Genomic DNA, 13,663 nt, shown 5'->3' with positions numbered 1-13,663 from the left:
AGTTATTTTTCTTATTTAAAATGTCACATCTTTATTTAAAATAATAAAAAAATTAATTAAAAAAACATGTTACTCCTATATTTTTCTTCTACTTTTTTTTTCTTTTTTATGTAGTTAAATGTATTCTTAACCATTTCGTTTTTTATTTTTGTTTTTGAAAATGAAACATATTTCTTTAGTAGTTTTTACAATGATTTACATATTTCTCAAGTATAATGATTGAATTTAGAGTTAAATTGGAGAAAAAAAAAACAAAAACAAATTTTTAAAAGTTACTTTTTTAATTTTAAAATTTAGATTGGTGTTTTAAATCATCTCTACTATATTAAAAAAGACTATGTAGAGAGAATCTTTACCTGCCCCTTTTACCCTTATATTTTTCATAAATTTTCATATTGCCTTTTATCGTATGGTTGTGACTTTTCAAGTGCAAGTGTCCGTCTAAAAGATAGTGGAGATGACTTTTCCAATTTTTAATGTACAGAACAAATTTATATATTAAAAAAAGGCCTAATTTGAATAAGTGCAATTGATATTGACGGGACGTGATTCTTTCGGATAGGATGCAATAGATGCCAATTGGATGCATCTGTTGGAGTGGAGGTGGTTACACACATCAAATTGGTGCATTGATTTTTCGAATGTATTTGTGTGATGAACGTGTAAAAGAAAAATGAATTAAATATTTGCATCTACATTATCAAAAAAAATAATTTAATGAGAGCTAAGGTTGAGAGAAAATAGTTGTAAAAAAAGTTTAGAGAAAATACAAAAAAAAAAAAAAATTAGAAGATTCAGTTGAATGAAAATAGTAATTAAAACGGTGAAACAACACATCCTGACTTCATAATAGATATATAATAAGATTAGAATATAAATTATTATATTATATATATTACAATACTAGAATATTAACATATTAATTCGATAATTTAATTATCAGAACAAAATTTCTCTCTTTGTGTTAGATATAAGATTTTTTTTTTTAAAAAATGATAATATGATAATATAAAAATGAAAATTGTTTCATTATCTAACTTTTAATTAAAATAAAATGGTATAATATTTATTTATTATATACTAAAAAATCACTATTTAAAAAAATACGTGAATTACATGTGTTTCTTAACTAATTAATAAAAAACAGATAATAAAATAAAAAATTTAGTGATAGAAATACTATCTATAAGTTTAATTTTCATGGAGAAAAAAAAAATCTGATAGACCAAACAAATCTATAATTTTAAAAATTCAGATAGTGAGCGCACATTTTTTTTCTTTTACCTGAGAATAAAAGGATAATTTTTCTGTCGAAGCAAACATAAAAATAAATAAATAAAATAAATAAATCCTTTTTTTTAAAAAAAAGAAAAAGAAAAACAAAGAAATAGAAAGGACACTTTGCTTTATGTTTGTTAGACGCCATTATCGTCAAAAACCGTAATTTTTAGGATTGCTTCGAAAATCGAAAGCCCTACTGAGATTCCTCCGAGTTCTCAATCTTCATACTTCACAATGACTGTCGCCCAATTCGCCATGGTAACTTCTTCTCCATCTGTTTTCTTCTTCTCAGTCTTATCCCTCTTCACTTGTATCTTCTGATTCCATAGAGTCGCTTAATTTTGCCGTAAATTGTCTTGTTTATTTGTTTAATTTTCCGAATCCTTCGTGGGCTCGAGCATATTTTATATTCTGATGAATTGACAGTGATGAGTTTGGTAGTTTCTGGATCAGGGTAGTGGGTAGTGAGGTTTTTTTTTTTTAGTTTAATTGATTTCTTTTTTTTGGCTGTTGGGCTGCGCTTTATTATGCCCGAGTTTTGTAATTTGAAGGTTCATTAGTTTGAGATTTTGATCTATTTTTACTTTATTATCCCTACTTGGATTGGAATTTAGTATGAATGACAGGGTGTCATTCCCCAAATGGAATTAATTCATACACTGGATTTCAAGAAAATATGATGTAGTCCTTATTTTGTGTTATCTACAATTGGAATTCTCTTCTAAATTTTTTTTGTTCTTTGGGTTTTTCCTTCTGTATTGCCCCTGACCAGTACCTTGATTCATCTAGATGAAATTTAGGTTCTCTTTGTTGTATTATGCATTTGAAGTTCTGGGAAATTTAGTTAACATCTGAAAGAAGATGTTATAGAAATGAAGATAGGTTCTGCATTTTCTGTCACCATTCATATCTTCAACCTTGTGCTAGTGTACATGCACTCTGATCTTCAAAAGTAGCTTTGTTTTTTTCTTTTTGACAGGATAAGGTTGATACTTGAGTGTTTGTATGGAGTTGCTTTCTGAAATATTAATATTCTAGAACCGTAGTGTCTTTTTAACATAAAGATGTGGCTAGGTGGATATGTAATTTTTAGTACTTCCGATTACGTAATCCTACTTTGTACTCTTTTCATTTACATTTTCCATTTTTTTTCTTCTCCTTATGGATGATATTTGACTCCCCAGGTGCAGGAGCTGGCCTTTCTTGTGAAAGACAACCTCCCCAGCAAGCATCTTATTCTATCCATGGAAGAAACCTTCATAAACTTTCTTCATGATGAAACCAGGTAATGTGTTGGATGATGGTTAGATAATGTTAGTTATTGAATTTAATAATATTTTTGTGTTTCATTACACCCAATGGTGTAAGGGACTAGTGGAAGGTTATGGGCTCAAACAACCGTACCTATCTTTTTAGATCGTCTTTTCCCCCCTCTATTTGGATAAGAAACAATTTCATTCTTGGTATGAAATCACAAAAGAAATGGGAAGAACCCCACTCCAAATGAGTTACAAAATACCTCTCCAATTGGATAAAAGATAACAGAACCTATAATCACGAAAAAGAGAAGTTCATCTAACCCAAGGTTTTTTTCAATTTTTTTTTTATAATTATTTTTTAATTTTAATGAAAGTCATTTTCAAATAAACAATAGCATAAACAAACCTTATAAGAGTAGCTATCTATTTTAGATTTTTTTTTTTGGATAAGATACTATTTTAGAATGTTAAAATATCCCAATGTGCTTTCTAAAGTCAAATGTTGTAGTATTAGGTGGTTATCTAGTAAGATTAGTTAAATGGACATCAATCAAAGCTGAAACTTTATTTAGGAAACACCGAGACAATGCCGATAGTTTTTAAGAAGTTTCAACTTATGTCTAATGGGGAAAATAAAAAATGGGCTGCCCGTGCAGTGCATTTCCAAGAACATATTAGAGCAGAAAGAAGGTCAATTTCTGTTATCTCCCATTAGGTGTTTGGCTAGCATAATCTAGAGGATAGTAACCACTCTTTATTCCTTTGTTTGGTGCATTAGTATTAACTTACATTATTGTTATTGCCCATTGGAGAATATCTTTATATTTTCATTGTTCTTTACCGATGGCTTGTATGGTGATCACTAGCTTTTAATAATTTATTTGAATAGCAGTTCAGATGGTATCTTGGAGTTGGAACCAATGGATTCATACAACCGTCTTCTTTTGCATCGTCTTGCTGATATTTTTGGGTACTTTTACCTGCCTCTAAGGTTGAATTTTTTATTTTTTTGTCCAACTTCATGCCAACCTTTCTAACTTCGTACTTCTCCCCACTCCTTTGTCAGATTTGCCCACGTATCAGTTGGTGAAGGTGCTAATAGACACTTGGTTTTGGAGCGATGCCCAGATTCATCGATGTATGTGAACAATTCCATTTCTGACTTCCTTATTTTTTAATGTTTTCATAATGTAAATTCTTATTGATAGAACATTTTATCTGGGCATCGTTTAGTGCTGCAGTTCGTTTCTCCATGTATGCGCATCTGGTGATTAATTATTTATTTTCTTATTAAAGCATTTTATTTGATTTGATATTTATAGAGAGTGCATTCTTGGATCTACCAGTACTTATATAGACCAAGTGGTAGTTAAAACATTAGATCCACGTTATCCTGTTTCTTGTTTTTTTTTTTTTTTTTTTTTTAAAAAAAAGAATCCACGTTACCGAAGGAGTTTATGGCACTATTTGTTTTGTATACTAAAGCTGTATGATTTAAAAAATAAAAAAAGAACATTGGAGTATACTAATATGATGATGAAGCTAGGAATTTTAACAATTCCTGGGTTCTTTGTTGTTTTCTTCTACTTTAGGGAAAGTATAAAAGGCACGTTGAAAAATTGAATTAAAACCTCACCCTTGTTTTTCTTTTCTTTAAATCATGTCTTCTCGGTAGAAAAAAGATTTATTTTGGGTTGGAGTTAGGCTTTTGAGATGTATTGTTATTTATACATTGAAATAATTGAATAAGCCTCTCCCTCATTCTTTTTTCCTCCAATTCTTCTCCACAGAAAGAAGTTCTACTTTAGTTTGGAGTTATGAACTCTGTCCTCTACTCCTTTTGATTGGTTCCACTAGGAATCCATCCTTGTTTGAAATTTAGTCTATACGGGAGGGACTGCAATCCGATTCCGAGTGTTTCTCTAGCCATCCTTGAATTCAAGTAACAGACGGCATACCACCCTCTCTCTCCCTTGCTTTTGTATTCTGAGCTCTCAAGCGCTGCCCTCATTCCAAATTCTTCGTGCTTTTCTTCCATACAAACTAATTAGAATAGTAGATTTCCACACATCCACTCAGGGTAAAGAGTTGGACTACGCAGCATTAGCTATATGAAAAGATGGACTTCTTTAATTCTTATCAAACAAGTTCTATTTGTGACAAAAACCTTTGGGACGTCATTTATTTCTTCATCACATTCATAGTTCATGTATTGCTTAGCTATGAATATATTATGTGATCCAATCTTTCTTTCATTTTTTTGAAGAATGGGAAGAAACCAAATTTCAGGATATAGCTTAAAGTGAAACACAAGGGTTCTTATGTTTACAGACTGTGGAACCATAGGGGAATGGTAGGACAGGGTGATACTAGTAAAGGTCATTTGTTCATTCACTTTTTCGTGTATTGCAGACCATCCATTCTTGTGAGTGATATTCTGTGGGAGTATGATGAACCTCAAATGTCAACGATACCACACCAACTATTAAGGAGAAAGGAAAATTCTTCTGGTATACTTTCCTTATTATTTCGTTACAACATAATCAGTACCTGCATATTTTCCCAGTTCATGCTATTGATTACAATTTGATCATCAGAAAGTTTACATGTGCATTTATAATGGACTTAAGGCCATTTGAAGGCTGTAGAGGTGTGATAGTATGTAGGTGTAATATTAATTTGTGAAAATTCCCTACTGCTCTCTCTCTCTCTCTCCATTTTTAATGGCAGCAGAGGGAATACGACAGTATGGATAGAGTAGAATAAAAGGTCTTCTGAGTAGGATGTTAGAGGGATTCTGGATCTGAAGTTTGAAGGTTAGGGTGTGAAGGACCTCTGTAATAGAATGAGTATGAAAATATCTCTTTTTAGAAGGAAAAAAAAAAAGAAACTGAAAAATGTTGTTCCAATTTGCATATTTTGAGGAAGTTCAAAAGTTCTCATTTATTATGTTGAATGCCCATATTCATTTTACTTACTGATTTACTTTAAAAAAATTTAGAGTTGCCTAAACTTGACGTTCTGTTTCAGCGAGTTCAACGAAATCATCTCCTCAACTTTCACTTGAAGAGAGAGAAGCAGCTTATCTGGCTGTCCGTGAGCGAATTTTCATGATGAACATAGGAGAAGACAGCAAACCCATGAAGCCAAAGCCACGCTGTGATCCTGTGGTTGCACGACGCATGATTGCACATGCACTGGGCCAGAGAATTAATTCACTTCCTGAGGATACTACTTGCCATCGCAAAGAGCAAGGTGTGGTAAACAATGCATACGTCCAAGCAAAAGATTCGAAGTTGCCTGATTCTACCGTGGAAGCCGTTAACAAAAACATTTCACAGTCACATCAACATGTGAACTTGAAGAATGAAGTGGATAAGAATTGTAATCCAGACGTGTCAGTGGCAAGGGGAAGTACTGCTGCCAAAATGAAACCTGACAAGAGTTCTCCGAAGGCAAGTCGTGTTGACAATGAGTACTTGAAGAGAGAACATTTAGGAGCTGCAAAGATGATGTTTTCTCAGGCATTAGGCAAGCACTCCCGAAAGAATAAGTCTCTTCAAACTCGTGGGGAAGCAGATTAAAATAGAATCAGGATTCAAAGATATCTGCAGTAGCTCTTGTTCTCTGGCATGATCTCTTGTCCTCACAAGTTTTTGTCAAGATTGCCGGGGGCCAACAAAAAGACGAATGGGACTGTGTGATGACAAATTTGTCTACCTCGCATTGCCAATGGTAAAGTATGAAGATCATGGTCGTCATTGGTGACATGATCAGGGTCGGTGCAATGCCTATGGCTGATAGTCTATGTTGCCTATTCAGTTGGTAAATGTGAAATCTAACATTGCGTTCTCTAGCTTATATATTCCTTGATGTGCTCGGAATTCGATCTGGTTGTTTAAGCAGTGCTGTATGAGGAGATTGAACTACATGGTTCGAGCTGAGTCTTGAGGAAATGAATTCTGATCAGATCTGTTCACTGATTGAGATGCACATAGCCGGTTTTGTGTCGGGTTAAAGTGAAGGTTTCTAACTTAAATTTGTGTCAGTACTTCATTGTTAAATACTTTCTCTATTGTCTGCTGAAGGCATAAAATAGCATCTTGTGGATCGTCATGCTTATTTACCTGTCTCGACGATACCAGGCAATGCACTATGTTTTATGTGAAACTGTACTGCTTTAATTTTAAGCTTTATTGAAATCTTGAGCAATTGGCACAATTTCTTTTGAACGAAGGTCAAAGTGTACGGATTGCAAGTATCTTTGTTGAATTAGGGCATAGGGCATGTTTGATGGGTGTATTGAGTTGGGTTGGACTTAAAAAGCCCACCCGTTGTTTGATGTATGCTTAACTTAAAATAGTGGGTTTTAAATCCATCATTTAACCCCTCGTTTTCTTTCTTCGTTTCATGCCTCATTTGCAAGTTCATTCATTATTCTGCCTCCTCTCTCTCTTCTCGTCACACGTAATTAATCACCTCTCTCTCTTCTCATCTTTCTTTCGTCGCTTGGTTTGCCTTCTTCATCTGGTCTCTTTGTTCTTTCTTTGGCTGGAATGGGTTGTATTTCTTTTCATCTCTTTGTTTCTCTACTTTGGTTTCTTTGTATGTCTTTTTTTTTTGGTTTCTCTGTACGTCGTTGCTTTAAAATGATTTTTTTGGTTTCTCTTTATGTCTATTCTTGATATTCTTCTTTGGTTTCTTCTTAGATCGGGTAGATACGAACGATTTTGTTGTAGATCTAACGATATTTCGGTAGATCTAACCATTTTCTTGGTATATCTAATTATTTTTTATTTTATAGTAGATCTAGTTTTTTTTTTCTTGTTCAAATTTCTATTTTTTTTCCGATTACTTTGTTCGACGCTGAAGATTTGTATTAAATCCATCTTCATTTCTTCATGCATGTTTGATATTCTTCCTTCAATGTTTGATTTTCTGATTCTGGACTGTCAAAGGTTCTATTTTCCTATTCCGATTTCGGACTGTCCAAAGCAAACCCCTATAATTTTTTTGTTCCTCCTACAATTACCGTCCACTGTTGTTTCCACAGTTTCGAATGGGTTATACTTTTTTTATCCATTTATATTGTATTAAATTTGTCTCTGTTCTTCCTCATGCATGTTTGATATTCTTCCTTGCAAGTTTGATGTTCTTTCTTGTATGTTTGATGTTCTTCCTTCCATGTTTGATTTTTCGATTCCGGACTGTCGAAGGTTCTATTTTCCAATTTCGATTCCAGATTGCCCAAAGCTAACATTTATAATTTTTTTCTTCCTCTTACAATTACTGTCTACTGTTCTTTCCATTAGCTTGAATGAGTTATATTTTTTTTTATCCATTTATATTGTACTAAATCCGTCTCTATTCTTCCTCATGAATGTTTGATATTCTTCTTTGCATGTTTGATATTCTTCCTTCCATGTTTGATTTTCCGATTCCGAATTGTCGAAAGTTCTATTCTCCGATTTGGATTCCGGATTGTCCAAAACAAACCCTATAGTTTTTTTTTGTTCCTCTTGCAATTACGGTCTACTTTTGTTTCCACTAGCTCGAATGAGTTGTATTTTTTTTTCATTTATATTGTATTAAATTCGTCTCCGTTCTTTCCCCTATTGATATCTGTACATATTTCCTGACTGTTATCCATACTTTTTTTATCCAAATTTCCTCTTGCCGCTTCAATATTAAATCATGTGTCCTTCCCTTGCCCTTTTTTTTATGCTTTTCCATCGAAATTGGAGGTGAGTTAATTCTTGGTAGGAGATACTAACCATGTCATTGGAGCTTGGTGGGGTCAATCCACCCCGAGAATAGGTTTGTTTTCTATTTTTCTCCCTTGAAGGCGGATGATGATTTGTTCTTTACAATTTGATTATGATTTCTATTTTAATTTTATTTTTTCAATCTCATATTTGAGTATGATTTCTATTTTAATTTCATTTCTTTATGATTTTTAGATTAAAAAATGACATGCATCTCCGTTTTTCCTTATCTTTTGATGAAGGTTTTTTTTTTTTAATTTCCTTCGAATTTGTTTTTCCTTATCTTTTGAGCATGATTTCTGTTTTAGTTTTATTTCCTTTCAAATTGTTTTCTGAGTGAATTGATTTTTTTCTTCATTCTATTAAATTTGTTTTTCAACGTTCAAATGAATTTAATTTTTGTACATTTAAAATTGACTTCAATTTTAGAAGTATTGAAACTGTTTATTTTATTTGCTTGGAGTTGGATTTGTTCCAATGAAATAGCTCTTTAAATCCGGAGGCTTTCTAGTTTGTATGAGATATTATGTTGAATTTATGTCATTTTTAGCTCAACCACCAAATTAATATTGATTTGACCATTACTTAATTTATTTATTTTTGACTTGACACCGAACCTGTTTTTGTATAATTTCTAATATTGCTCCCATATACGAATGCAGAGTCATCATAACGAGAAGGGATTGTGGAACAAGTCATTCCCCCATTACGATGAACTATCAAGTGTGTTTGGGAAGGATAGGGTAACCAGGCACTATTGCGAGCCACCAGTGGTGATGGTGTCAAATTTGTTCTGGAAAATGGAAGATGAGATTTGGCTAGGATCACAAGAATACCCTACCCCTGATAATGAACAAACCTAACTGCCTAAGGATGCAATGGAAGAAGATTAAGGAGATATGTCCACGTTGAGAGCAGGTGTACCAGATATTTCCACCGGCAGAGTGAGCGTATCAGTGGAGCCATCTAGAGGGAGTAAGAGGAAACGACTCACCTTCCATAATGAAATGATCGACATCATGCGATCAACCGCTGATATGCAATCAGCGACATGGGCAGACTCGTTGCGTGGCAAGCCGAGAAATATGAGATGGAATTTGGACATTGAAATGAGGTAGTTCAAGCCATATTTAGTATTGAAGGGCTCACTAAGGATGATAGATGTGACTTGATTAATATAATTAGTACGGACATACAAAAAATAAACCTCTTCCTAGCTGTACCAGAAGACAGATGGTTATGGTACTGTACACGCCTACTTGCTCGGACCCACTAGACTAACCACCTAATATTTCAACCTGAAAAATCATATATTTTGTGATTTTTTTAAACGGCCACATGTTCAATCGGTTGATATTATTTTTGTACTACATCACATGCTCACCATCATTATCAAATGGAAGGTAATTATCCTAGGTACAATTTCAGCTCCAGATATACAATCCATATTATATAAAAATAAACTGTTAAGTTATCCAGCTATTCAACGTTCATGTGTACGATATGTGAAATAATAATGTTAAGTTAGCGAGATTCAATATATATACATATAATATACCAATTCAATAGTAATTAAGCAACAATATGAAATGTATTTTAGTGATATATTTTACAGATTGAAGAGAATTAATATTATTACAGTTTTTTCAAAAGAATAATGGAAAATAATCTATTATGTTCTACAAATTGAGATAAAAAATTGAGATTATCTATTTTATGTCATAAATGATTTGAGTAAATAGGTGTATAGTTAAAAATTAATCAACAATAGCAAAGCATAAAACTAAAAAATAAAAAATGAAAAAAAAAAACCAATCTCATTCATAAAAAACTACATCAGATACTCTAACTCAACTCAACGCTACACAGACTTCCAAACTCAACTCAACTCAACTTTGCACACCAAACACAGACAATAATTACCAACTCAACTCAACTTTGCACAACAAACACAGACAATTTAACTCTCCATATAATAATTACCAACTCAACTCATCTCAATTCTATGCTTTTATCACGCGCCAAACACCCCCTTATGGAACTATAGAGCAAGTTTGATGTTTTTTTTTTTAATTATTTATTTTATTCTTTGCTTACTTTTATCTTGAAATAGTTGCTCTTTGCAATTGCCAATATTTGATTTTTTTAATTTAAAATATAATAGAAAAAAGAGAGTGCATGCTCGATTAAAAAATATTTTTTTAAAAAAATAAGACCAAAGAAATGAATGCTTATTGAGCTTTAAATTGATTTTTCATACAAATTGATAACAAAATAAGGAAAAAATCTAAAAATATAGCACCTTTTGAAATACTTGTAAATATGGTAGTGTTGATGAGTCAACTTTTGAATTTTTTCTAATTTTTAATTATGTCCTCCTTATCTTGTTGCATGTCTTCTTCCATTTTATTAATTTTTATTTTGTTCATTTTTTTTCTTTCTCCCATTTTTTCTTTTCTTTATTCTTTTTTTCAAAAAAAGAAGAATTATAAAACTGAGTTTTGAACCCAACACTTATAAGTGATTTGATACTAACAAGTCAATAATCAAATTTGATTATTAAAATGAAATGTTAAATATAAATAGTGGATGAAAACATAATTGAAAGAAACTACTTTTTTTAGTCCTCAAATTTGCACCATTTTTAGAAACATTTCTTAAAAGTTTGAAATAAGAAACGATATTAGTTATTAAACAATTTTATTTCTTAGAAAATGAGAAATGAGAACGTTATCAAATGGGTCAGTAATTTTTTTTTCTTTTTATAGGACTTAGTATGAAGTCTACTAGTAATAAACTTGAAATAATGGCATAGATGACCCAAAATGAAGAGCACAAATTGAAATAATTTATGTATTTGTGTATTGGTAACATCATTATTAGTCATAATAGTGATAGAACTTAGATAGATATCGATCATATTCATGTACTAGTGATACCAAACTTAGATAGATATCAGCATATAAGTTTATTAGTGATAAAAGTCTATTATTGATAATCATGATAAAAGTTTCTCAATAATAGTCATTCATAACTTTGAGTGTTAATATTTCAAAATCAAGTCTCTAATGAAAGTCTATCAGTGATAGCCACTAATATTTTATATCATTGATAACTTAATCTTTGATGATTTTCTTTCACAGTTAATAGCCACTTATAGAAGCCTATCATTGATAGCCAATTTAGTGAATTTAATTAATTAATAAAGCTGAATCTTGACCTAAAATATAAGTGAGTTGCCTAGAAGTTATCACTAATAACATATTATCAGTGATAGAAGCCATCAATGACAACATACTATTTGACGGTAAAAAGGAATGACAAAAGTTATCTCTGATGACATGCTATCAGTGATAGAAGCTATCATCGATAACCACGATATAAGTGATATCAGTATGGAATTTAGGTGATATTCATATATCGATGATATCAATTATATAAAATTTGATTCCATTTAATGAAAGTCTATAATTGATAACCATTGCTAAAAACTATCGATGATAGCCATTGATAGAGGCTATTAGTGATATTCACTAATAGAAGCTACCGGTGATATCTGTATATCAGTGATATGACTTAGGTACATATCAATTAAATGAATGATATTAATGATATTGGTGATTTGACTTAGGTAGGCATCAATGATAGTCACTTATAGACTTCTCATTTGTAGACTTCTATCACTTATAACTTTAAATGTTTATCTCTTTAAAAGTTGATAGTTTCCTTTCAAAATTGATAACTATTTATTAAAATCTACCACTGATAGCCATTGATAGCTTTAAGTGTTAATACTCAAGTTTGATTCCAATTGATGAAAATGTATCAATGATAGCCAATGATGACTATAGCAAATTGAAAGTTAATATTTCAAGTATTACTATTTCAAGGTTGTATTCATATTTTTCAAATTGAAAGTTATCGATGATAACAATTTATAGTAGCTATCAGTGGCTATCACCGATAATTGCTATCAGTGATAGCTTTCAATTTAAGAAAATCGGAAGAATAAGCACGAAATGGTGGGACTTTTTAGTCATCTACCAATATGGCTATCACTGATAGCTACTATTAGTGATATCTTACGGTAATTTTGAGTCGTATCTTTAATATATTTATTTTTGTGCTACATCTTTTATTATTTTAGGCTTGATTGTTATTTATGCAACCAACCTTAACTTAAATTATAAGTTTACTATTGAACTTTGAAGTAATGTTCATTTAGACTTTTTAACTTTTAAAACTATCAAAGAGGTCTTTAACTTTTAATTTTACGACTGGAAACTTTGAATTTAGGTTAAAAATTTTAGTTTTGTATCTAATAGATTTTTAACATATTAAAAAAATTATAAATTAATAGTTACAAAAACAACTTTGGTATTTGAACTTTTATTGAAGTAACAATTTAGGCTTCGTTTTGTAATCATTTTATTTTTGAAATTTAAGTCTATAGACACTACTCCCACTTCCAAATTTCTTCTTTTGTTATTTACTTTTCATCAATGGTTTAAAAATCCAAGCCAAAACTTGAGAACTAAAAAAAGTAGCTTTCAAAAATTGTTTTTATTTTTGAAATTTAGCTAAGAATTCAACAATTGTACTTAAAAAGATGCAAAACATGGTCAGAAATGTGAATGAAATAGACTTAATTTTCAAAAACAAAAACAAAAAACCAAATGGTTATCAAATGGGGCCTAAGCTTTTGAACTTTAGTTAGTAATGATTTAGTCTTTTTAAATTTGTAAAGATTTAGTCCATAAACGTTAATGAATAACAATTCCTTATATTTTAAAATTTCTAACAACATGAACATCTCATGAAAAATAAGTGTCAATTTTTATTATTCAAGGACTCAATCTTTATTGTTTATAAATAAATTTGATCCCAGATCCATGTGTAAAAATTTTCTATTAAATCTTAATAATAATTTTTACGATATGATTAAATCATTGCAAATTATAAAGTAGAAGACTAAATTGTTATTTACTAAATTTTTAGGGAATATTTCTAAACAAAATTTCTACATTCACAAAAGTTTGGAGACCAAATGTTTCTTTAAACTAAATTTAATTGGTCTAAAGGAGATAAAATTGAATTTTATATACACTTAGAACCTTAAATTCTAAACGGTGTCGAATACATCTTAATTACTATATAAATGCAAAATTGAAAATTAAAAGATCTATTGAACATCAAATTTAAGTAATATTCAAATTTATTAACTTTTTTAAAAGTTCAAAAACCTATTCGAAATACAATTGAAAGTAGCAATGAAAGACTCCTCTCACGAAATTTATTAAATACTTATAAAACTCAAAAACTAAACAAACACAAATTTAATAATTTAATCTTTCATAT

At 30.9% G+C, this 13,663-nt stretch overlaps 1 protein-coding gene across 3 annotated transcripts; it reads left to right on the top strand.

Moving 5' to 3' along the window:
- The first annotated feature begins 1,384 nt into the window (after positions 1–1,384).
- LOC120080389 lies at positions 1,385–6,776 on the top strand. Of its 3 annotated transcripts, none has more exons than XM_039035037.1 (6): positions 1,385–1,539; positions 2,466–2,566; positions 3,433–3,510; positions 3,607–3,678; positions 4,953–5,050; positions 5,571–6,776. In XM_039035037.1, the coding sequence occupies exons 1-6, from the start codon at positions 1,516–1,518 to the stop codon at positions 6,122–6,124; spliced, it is 927 nt and encodes a 308-aa protein (XP_038890965.1). In that variant the 5' UTR covers positions 1,385–1,515; the 3' UTR covers positions 6,125–6,776. The 3 variants fall into 3 exon arrangements, with proteins under 3 accessions (XP_038890965.1, XP_038890964.1, XP_038890966.1); XM_039035036.1 differs by having other exon boundaries at positions 3,430–3,510; XM_039035038.1 differs by having other exon boundaries at positions 1,404–1,539; positions 3,438–3,510.
- Positions 6,777–13,663: the final 6,887 nt, after the last annotated feature.

The sequence above is a fragment of the Benincasa hispida genome, chromosome 6 (assembly GCF_009727055.1).
Source record: "Benincasa hispida cultivar B227 chromosome 6, ASM972705v1, whole genome shotgun sequence".
In the NCBI taxonomy this organism is placed as follows: Eukaryota; Viridiplantae; Streptophyta; class Magnoliopsida; order Cucurbitales; family Cucurbitaceae; genus Benincasa; species Benincasa hispida.
Note: the sequence above shows the minus strand (reverse complement) of the source record. Positions and strands in the feature narration are given on the sequence as shown.